Source organism: Mizuhopecten yessoensis, unplaced genomic scaffold (genome assembly GCF_002113885.1).
Source record: "Mizuhopecten yessoensis strain PY_sf001 unplaced genomic scaffold, ASM211388v2 scaffold716359, whole genome shotgun sequence".
Lineage (NCBI taxonomy): Eukaryota > Metazoa > Mollusca > Bivalvia > Pectinida > Pectinidae > Mizuhopecten > Mizuhopecten yessoensis.
In genome coordinates, this window is record NW_018480077.1 from 43,323 (window position 1) to 53,513 (window position 10,191).

The 10,191-nt window shown below is 33.8% G+C and overlaps 1 protein-coding gene across 1 annotated transcript; it reads right to left on the reverse strand.

The window, feature by feature from the left end:
• Positions 1–5,812: 5,812 nt before the first annotated feature.
• LOC110443764 (beta,beta-carotene 15,15'-dioxygenase-like) lies at positions 5,813–9,555 on the reverse strand. The gene is made up of 2 exons (XM_021488159.1): positions 9,295–9,555; positions 5,813–7,306 (listed from the first exon to the last, which is right to left on the reverse strand). The coding sequence occupies exons 1-2, from the start codon at positions 9,478–9,480 to the stop codon at positions 5,933–5,935; spliced, it is 1,560 nt and encodes a 519-aa protein (XP_021343834.1). The 5' UTR covers positions 9,481–9,555; the 3' UTR covers positions 5,813–5,932.
• Between the last annotated feature and the right edge of the window lie 636 nt (positions 9,556–10,191).

Consider the following 10,191-nt stretch of genomic DNA (forward strand, 5'->3'; position numbering starts at 1 on the left):
AAATAATGTCACCTATTCGTATATGTACCACTGAACATGCTGTAATAATGACATTCTCCTTATTTTGCGGTAACGCGCGCGTTCCTATTGTATATGTATGAGCCGATATGTTCCCGTCTGATACTGGATTATAAGTATCTGAATCGCTTCCTTTATAAAGTACGTTTTAACATCACGTGCTTGATGAAAACTTATGTTTTATGCATGTTAGTTCCTAACGTGTATCAGAAGAATTTTCGTCATCTCAAAGAAATTCACGTACTCTTCCATACATATGTAATACTTTTTCCCGTTAGTTCCATTTTTATTTTGTCCTCGTGAGTTCATAGTATGGTATATTTTGTCCTCGTGTGTTGATACTAAGTTATATTTTGTCCTTGATATTATGGTATATGTTGTTCTTGTGTGTTGATACTATGGTATATGTTGTTATTGTGTCTCGTGAGTTGAAACTATGATATATTTTGTCATCATGTGTTGATACTATAGTCTACTTTGTCCTGGTGTGTTTATACTTTGGTATATTTTGTCCTCGTGAATTCATACTTTGGTATATTGTGTCCTCGTGAGTTGATACTATGGTATATTGTGTCCTCGTGTGTTGATACTAAGGTATATTTTGTTCTCGTGTGTTGATACTAAGGTATATTTTGTCCTCGTGTGCTGATACTATGGTCTATTTTGTCCTCGTGTGTTTAAACTATGGTATATTTTGTCCTTGTGTGTTGATACTATAGTCTATTTTGTCCTTGTGGGTTTAAACTATGNTCATGGGACAACCCTGGTACTACATGGCTCAACCAGGGTACTACATTGGATAACCATGGTGCTACCAGGCCCTCGAGACATGTTATTACAAGAGTTTTCATACTGTGGACATTTTTTTATTTCGAAAAAAATAATTCTATTGCAGTTTTTCGTTCACAGCATATTTATGACACACTGATGATTAGAGTTATCCTTCTTTAAACACGATCATAAAAGTCCAGGAACATGCAAAACGTTTAACATAAGATACAACTCTCTCACATATGTCTCTCGAACAGACTGCCAATATAATGTAATTAATCTACCCTAGACAACTCGGTCATGTACATTGCACATCCTTCGCAAACTTAAGTCAGTATTATACATAGACCTTCTTCAAGTCTGCCTTAATTACCCACTGTAATCCGTAGTTGTAAATGTGTAACATTATTAAGAGTTCTATAGACACGTTTCCTGTTCTGTTGTATTCTAAAAACGTGTTGGAACAATTTAGACGTGATTTGTCTTTACTTTTGTTTGTATGTACCACTGACAAATTGACCATACGATGCAGAGAAATATTTACTGTGTTTGGCTATCTACAAACGGTATTTTCGAAAGGGTGTCCCTTTCCATGTCTCTCTGGTAATTAATATAGTTTAATGTAATACCTTGATCTTCTCCCTCATAAACTCGCACAGCTTACCTTAACATTAAGTTGTAAACATAAATATATCACATGAATAAGTCAATGGAGAGAAACGGAAAGCAAAGCTTTAGTAAGACATTTCACAATATTTACGAGATGAGTTCTTTGAATGCGTTTAGCAGATTTCATATAAAATTCGATTTCTTGCGGAGACAAACTATAAAATAATGTCACCTATTCGTATATGTACCACTGAACATGCTGTAATAATGACATTCTCCTTATTTTGCGGTAACGCGCGCGTTCCTATTGTATATGTATGAGCCGATATGTTCCCGTCTGATACTGGATTATAAGTATCTGAATCGCTTCCTTTATAAAGTACGTTTTAACATCACGTGCTTGATGAAAACTTATGTTTTATGCATGTTAGTTCCTAACGTGTATCAGAAGAATTTTCGTCATCTCAAAGAAATTCACGTACTCTTCCATACATATGTAATACTTTTTCCCGTTAGTTCCATTTTTATTTTGTCCTCGTGAGTTCATAGTATGGTATATTTTGTCCTCGTGTGTTGATACTAAGTTATATTTTGTCCTCGTGTGTTGATACTAAGGTATATTTTGTCCTCGTGTGTTGATACTATGGTATATGTTGTCCTCGTGAGTTGAAACTATGATATATTTTGTCATCATGTGTTGATACTATAGTCTACTTTGTCCTGGTGTGTTTATACTTTGGTATATTTTGTCCTCGTGAATTCATACTTTGGTATATTGTGTCCTCGTGAGTTGATACTATGGTATATTGTGTCCTCGTGTGTTGATACTAAGGTATATTTTGTTCTCGTGTGTTGATACTAAGGTATATTTTGTCCTCGTGTGCTGATACTATGGTCTATTTTGTCCTCGTGTGTTTAAACTATGGTATATTTTGTCCTTGTGTGTTGATACTATAGTCTATTTTGTCCTTGTGGGTTTAAACTATGGTATATTTTGTCCTCGTGAGTTCATACTATGGTATATTTTGTCCTCTTGAGTTTATACTATAGTCTATTTTGTCCTTGTGGGTTTAGACTATGGTATATTTTGTCTTTGTGTGTTGATACTATAGTCTATGTTGTCCTTGTGGGTTTAAACTATGGTATATTTTGTCCTCGTGTGTTGATATTATGGTATATGTTGTTCTTGTGTGTTGATACTATGGTATATGTTGTTATTGTGTGTTGATACTATGGTATATGTAGTTCTTGTGTGTTGATACTATGGAATATTTTATCCTCGTGAGTTCATGGTATGGTATATTTTGTCCTTGTGTGTTTATACTATGGTATATTTTGTCCCCGTGTGTTGATACTATGGTATATTTTGTCGTTGTGTGTTGATACTATGGTATATTTTGTCGTTGTGTGTTGATACTATGGTATATTTTGTCGTTGTGTGTTGATACTATGGTATATTTTGTCCTCGTGTGTTGATACTAAGTTATATTTTGTCCTCGTGTGTTGGTACTATGGTATATTTTGTCCTCGTGTGTTGATACTATGGTATATGTTGTTCTTGTGTGTTGATACTATGGTATATTTTGTCCTCGTGAGTTCATAGTATGGTATATGTTGTCCTCGTGAGTTGATACTATGGTATATTTTGTCCTCGTGTGTTGATACTAAGTTATATTTTGTCCTCGTGTGTTGATACTATGGTATATTTTGTCCTCGTGTGTTGATACTATGGTATATGTTGTTCTTGTGTGTTGATACTATGGTATATTTTATCCTCGTGAGTTCATGGTATGGTATATTTTGTCCTTGTGTGTTTATACTATGGTATATTTTGTCCTCGTGAGTTCATAATTTGGTATATTTTATTCTCATGAGTTCATACTACGGTATATTTTGTCCTGGTGTGTTGATACTATGGTATATTTTGTGCTCGTGAGTTCACACTTTGGTATATTTTGTCCTCGTGAGTTCATACTATGGAATATTTTGTCCTCGTGTGTTGATACTATGATATATTTTGTTCTTGTGAGTTGGTATTATAGTATATTTTGTCTTTGTGTGTTGATACTATAGTCTATTTTGTCCTGTTGTGTTGATACTATAGTCTATTTTGTCCTGGTGTGTTGATACTATAGTCTATCTTGTCCTGGTGTGTTGATAATATAGTCTATTTTGTCCTGGTGTGTTGATACTATAGTCTATTTTGTCCTGTTGTGTTGATACTATAGTCTATTTTGTCATGGTGTGTTGATACTATAGTCTATTTTGTCCTCGTGAGTTCATAGTATGGTATATTTTGTCCTTGTGTGTTTATACTATGGTCTATTTTCTAATTGATTGTTAATACTATAGTGTATTTTGTCCTCGTATGTTGATAATTTGGTATATGTTGTACTCGAGAGTTCATTCTGAGGTAAATGTATGCGGAGCTTTATTTGTCTTCTACTAGCTGTTGAGAGGAATTCCTTCCTCAAATAAAGATATTTATTGCCATGCATAACCACTTAAATCATAGTAAAATACCCTCGTAATTTATTTTAGCAGATTATAGGTAAGAAAAAAAGTAACCTTGACCGATAAATGAACTTAGATGAAATGCCATTTAATAACATTCTGTGATGTTATGAAGGCGCTAGACATGTTATAAACATTGAAGCTGAAAAGTGCGATAATGTTTATAGCATGTCTATCTTAGTAATAACAACATTAAAAGTTAAGAAAGGATACTTTATATGAAGTTTAAGTGGTTTTTATGTTCATAGGTCTGTGGTTTTACACATCTTTACCAGTAAAATATGTTACTCTGACGTTTTATCATGAGTTTTGGAACAATCATCTGCTTTTGAGGCCGGTATGTATCTCAACACCTAGTTAAAGGGATGTTAAGCTCCGCAGTACCTAGGTTTATAAATAAACTTTAAACAATATGTCATTTCCTAAGATTCAGTTAGTTCGCTAAAGAGATTGACATGTTTTAAGTCCAGTGAACTATTTTTATGAAGAAATCAGCCTTAATGCTTTATTATTGACGACGTTAACATGGTTATGTACCTTTCAAGTAGCTTATTTACAAAATCAATATATCTAAATTATAAATATATACATATATTCCGATTTTTAATAAGGGTCTGTAAATATGACATACCAGAGGTTTGAAATTTAGGGTGACTATTACATCTTTTAGGAGGCGGCTTATTGAACCTTACGGTGCTTTATCAAACTTGTGAATTCCATTACCCCTGGATCACGCATCACTTTAAATGGAAAATAATTAAAACTTGATTGGAATTATCATCTTCTAATTGCAGTTTGATGATATGAAACTTAAGAGTTTGACTCACTCTCGATGATGTTACGAATTGGGCTGAAATGTTAGGATCCAATCCTCTTAATTGATGGAAAAGTCCTACATTTTTTTTGTGATAAATCACAACAACAACAAGCAATATCATTACATCTCTCAGATGACTATCAAGACCCTTGGGTCTCTTGTCTAATAAATTTGCTATCTTATTTCTATATTAAAGTTATATTGCGTATAACGATTGTTATTTTATAGACAAGCATCCGTTAGTATTGTAGAGTGTTTTTGTTTGTTTGTTTGTTGTTTTTTTCTTTTTTTTCACATTTCTTTCTTTTTAATATACACTTCAATATTTGACTTGTGACTTCCAAAAGAAGTGTTCTTACTTTTAACTTAAGTAACTCATGTGAGTATTAAGACCCGTTGAACCTCTTGTTATATTTTGCCATATATATTAGTAAAGATATTTGTCTAGCTTTAGACACGAATGAACGATATATAAAGCCGTGGAGATATCAATTATGTTTTCATTGGAGCATACAAAATTGTGATATACAAACTGCCAATAGTTTAATTGTGTTATTCGATTTATAATAGCAATTTTATAAAGTTTGTTATATTCGCGGGGATTTTATTTTGCTATATTCGAGGTCACCAAAGAGTGCGCGAATATAATATCATGAGTTACAATTTCTGTAAAACACATTTTCAGACCCGAAAGAAAAAATACGTTCACCCATTTAATCCCTTTTAATGGAGATAACACAGTTCAATATCGCATTTAACTTCAATCCCATCAACGAAATGCTAAAGTACCTCCATGAGCGCGATATTTTAACGTGGAAATGTTATGCGAAACTTCATCTCCACGAACCAGTTCTGATCGAAACAACGACGAAATATTAGCACCACAAAATTGAACAACTATGCAGTATATTTCACGTCCGTATTTCACTGTTAATCAGTGCGCTGGTTACTATATCGTATATCATATAAACACTGGTTTTGACCAACGTTCCTTATTTTTATATCAGATCCATTAACCAACCGGGGAGAACGAATCTGCTGCATATGTCAGACTTCAGCAGATAATAAATAAGAAAAATTCCAATCGTTCTGTTAATTTTAATCACATGCCCAGCTCCCATCAATACGATTATCATAAAGGTGTCACTAATAAAAAGATATATCTTTACTGTTTTAAACACACCCCTCCCGGCTTCTCGGTCATCACACGATATCAAAGAACCTGCCGTGAAAGTTGAAGGGTACCCGTGTAGGCATGTAGGATCGGTTGATGACTGTCATTGTTTTAGGGTCAAGCATCAACAGATAACTCTCCTTCTTGTCCCCGTCAAATGCAGACGCCATCAACACGCCGTCGTCCTCCGCCTTGCCGTCAGGGTTAGGGACGAACCAGGGCTCTGTAAGGTACTGATGGGGCGCGGTATACATCAGGTCCCCGGCGTTGTCGCACACATCTTTTTTGACCAGCGCGATGTGACTGAAACCCTTCCCGTTATAGTTGATCACCTGGCCATATATATAGCAGTAGTTCATATGGCGGTAGTTCTCGTTGAATACCGGCATTTCCAGAGCACCAACACAGGGAGCCTTTGGTCCATCTTCAAAAGACACTCGCTGGACACTTTGGGTTTGCAAATCTAAAGTGAAACGCGTTAGAACAGGTTTGGCAGGCAAGTGGACTCTAGCGGTTTTGTTATGTATATAGCTCAAGTCATACATGGAAAAGCCGTATGGGTTTGGTTGTGCGGGGACATCTAAAGCGATTTTGCCGTCGGGAAGTTCAAATGCATTAATGTGGTGAATTACAAAGACATTTCCGGTTACGAGGGTGTGTATCTTTCCAGTTTTGATTTCCACAACGTAGAAGGTAGCGTTGTCCTGACCGTTCCACTGCATCCCTCCAACAACGGAAGCGTACTTCAGCATGTCGTTCATGTTTATGTAATACGGAGCAGCGAGCAGAATGACGTAATTCGGCGTGACAGAAAACGAGTGCATGTACGATGTTTGGTCAATTTCCCATTCGGCGACGAGCTCGCGTCCTTCGAGAGAAGTGACTCGAACAACTGACAACCTTTCCTTTGTACCGGGTATCAGACTGAAGGTATTCAGGATGTCAAAATTGGCACCCGTGCCATGCTCTGCCACAGGATGAGCAGTGGACATCACATTCAGTCGGGCCAAGTTAGAGAACTTGGACGGTGGTGTTGGTGGATTTACAACGCCTATGGTGTCCAGTGTATGTGGGTTAATTTCATACACCTTCCAGATGTCATTCATGGCTACGATTTTGTTGGAGTAATTGAATACGTTCACGACAGTGTTATCCATGTTGAGTAAGAACGACTCATATCGCTCAACATCCCCGAACGGTGGAGAGACGCCTTCAAAAGTGAGGAAGGGTGCTATGTCATTCTTAGCAAGGGACTCGGTATAAACCTTAGATTGGATAAATTTTGTGGAAAAGAATGCAGATCCGTTGCCCGGAAACTTCCAGCTATTAAGTTTTGCATATCCGTCAAAGAAGTTAACGAATTGCCTGTTACCCATTTCTACCTGGCCCGCTCCATTTCTGATCTGTAATATAACATAAGAGTGTGTCAGGAATTTATGAATGAGTCAGCTAGTTAGTACGCATCGTATACAGGTTCATCTAGTACAACCAGTGAAATGTTTTTTTTATGAGACGTTTTTCATGAAAGAGACAAGATATACGTACTATTCATTGAAAAATCACAAATATACATTTTGCTGGATGTGATATATAGACCTGTATATGTTCTATACTTACCAACCAGAATAAAACGTTTAAATAGAGAACAAGTATGCATCCTAAACATGGATGAACACAAATACATAAATAAAAGAAATGCTGCATCCGACCCAATAACAGAAATCCTTCCTTACAATCGCCTCAATTCTTTTCTGGTCTTAATTCACCATTCCTTGTCCTAATTGTCTCTAATGGTTATTTTTTGACTATCGAAGGGTTCTGCAATTATTTCACTTTTCCGTAATTGTTAACCGAACTACTCCAATACTAAAGCAATAAAGAGGATACAATTGCATATGTAACACTCTGTATATATTTATTTACTTTTACATTTTTTACCAGTAAGATATCAACTTCTATAAACCTGGTAAAATGATCTCATTCACACAGTGACAGATATTAAAATTGAGAGTGAAATATTGTTTTGGTATTGACCAATCAGAACGGCACTTTCCATTTACTTCATTCAAAGCTGCGTATATTATGTTAGGATGTGCGGATGAAATGACGTTAGAGTAAGTGGTTGTTTCGGAAGATATTTGCTATATACACTATTTAACTTGCACTACTGATACCATTCCTGAAAAAACCCAATACAAGACAAATGCAGAAAAAGCTTAAACTATTTTAGGAAGTCCATTCAAACTGGCGCACAGCCTTGTTGTCGAGAGTGACGCCAAAATAATATAGTGCCAAAGAATACAATGTAACACCCCCAACTATTTTGATGTAGCATCATTTTCGTCGTAGTAGTTGTTTACAAATGTTATAAATAGAAACTTTAATTGTTGTCCCGTAGTATATCATACGCATTTCCCTAATATGGCAAACTATATTAACTCCTGCTTTGCACGCATAAAAAATAAACACTATTCTGTCATACTCATTTCATATTGTAATTAACGAGAAACTGTTAAATATCCTCTATCTATCATTTTGATAACTGAATCCAAAAAAAAAAAAAAAAAAAAAAAAAAAAAAAAAAAAAAAAAAAAAAAAAAAAAAAAAAAAAAAAAAAAAAAAAAAAAAAAAAAAAAAAAAAAAAAAAAAAAAAAAAAAAAAAAAAAAAAAAAAAAAAAAAAAAAAAAAAAAAAAAAAAAAAAAAAAAAAAAAAAAAAAAAAAAAAAAAAAAAAAAAAAAAAAAAAAAAAAAAAAAAAAAAAAAAAAAAAAAAAAAAAAAAAAAAAAAAAAAAAAAAAAAAAAAAAAAAAAAAAAAAAAAAAAAAAAAAAAAAAAAAAAAAAAAAAAAAAAAAAAAAAAAAAAAAAAAAAAAAAAAAAAAAAAAAAAAAAAAAAAAAAAAAAAAAAAAAAAAAAAAAAAAAAAAAAAAAAAAAAAAAAAAAAAAAAAAAAAAAAAAAAAAAAAAAAAAAAAAAAAAAAAAAAAAAAAAAAAAAAAAAAAAAAAAAAAAAAAAAAAAAAAAAAAAAAAAAAAAAAAAAAAAAAAAAAAATCAAATCACTTTTGGTATCTGTCACACTCTACCCGATATCTATCAGAGTGTGGAAATATCACTTTTGGTATTGACTAATCTAAAAATACTCTCTTTTCACTGAATTCTGGTCAAATGAAAAAGCGAAAGAAGAGTATGTGCACCAAAGATAACGCAAATAATTCACCCAACTCTTTTGATGAAACCACTTTTTCTTGGTTGTAATTAATCAAATGATTTTTCATTTGGATACCATATATGTTTCACTCGTATGACAGGATATACCGATATCTGTTCTTTGAATACACATGCTATTATACATGATATTATAAACTAAAATACGAACTATCCTTTCATATACTAACCAGTGTTCCTCGAAGCCATTTCGGTAGAGGGTTCTCGAAATGAATCGGGTGATTTTCGTATGATTGGTTGTTGGACAGGAACCATTCGTGGAAGCCAGGAGCGTCGTCGTCTTGTGGCAGGTCGACCGAGGTACAGAGGGCCAAACCGACGGACAGTACCGCGAGGACTACGTACAGCCTCTCCATGTTAGCGTCTCGGCTAGTGTGAAGTATCGCCTTGGAACTTGGACCAATTACACACACCTCTCTAGGTGTACTCTGTCATCGGCTATATTTAGAGAAAATGTTGATAACCGCGTTAAGCAATTTGTTCAGGTAAATATTGACGTTGTATTTGATTGTGTAAAAGTTAGAGATAACATATTCAGAAATATTTTGTTTTGCGACAAAATAAATGAATTCGTTGTCATATCATGCTAATCAATATACATGTATAATAATGGGCAATGTTTTCACGTCATATACTCACCAGTATACCGCTATGGATTTTAAAAACCAAGCCTAATATCATAACATAGATGTTAACTACCATACTGATAACGCGTATTTGGAGTAATCACATACAAAGACAAATCTGATCGTGTTTACCTTTGATATTTCCCCGCGTGTTAACCGAAGGGTTTATTGTAAATCATTTGGCTGACGATATAATAAACAGAATGACTACAAATGAATAATGAGTTAGCCTTCTGTTAAACAGTTTAGAGTCATATTCATTTTACTGATAACACTGTTATATTTATTACTTATTATAGAATATCTACATTTTGGGGATGTGAGGATGATTCAGAAATGTTGTTAGTTCAGAAAATTTATCAACGCAACCCTATATATAAATCACAATTAATTATCAATTCAAAATGTCAATATATGTATAGAAGGTGAAGGTTATATATC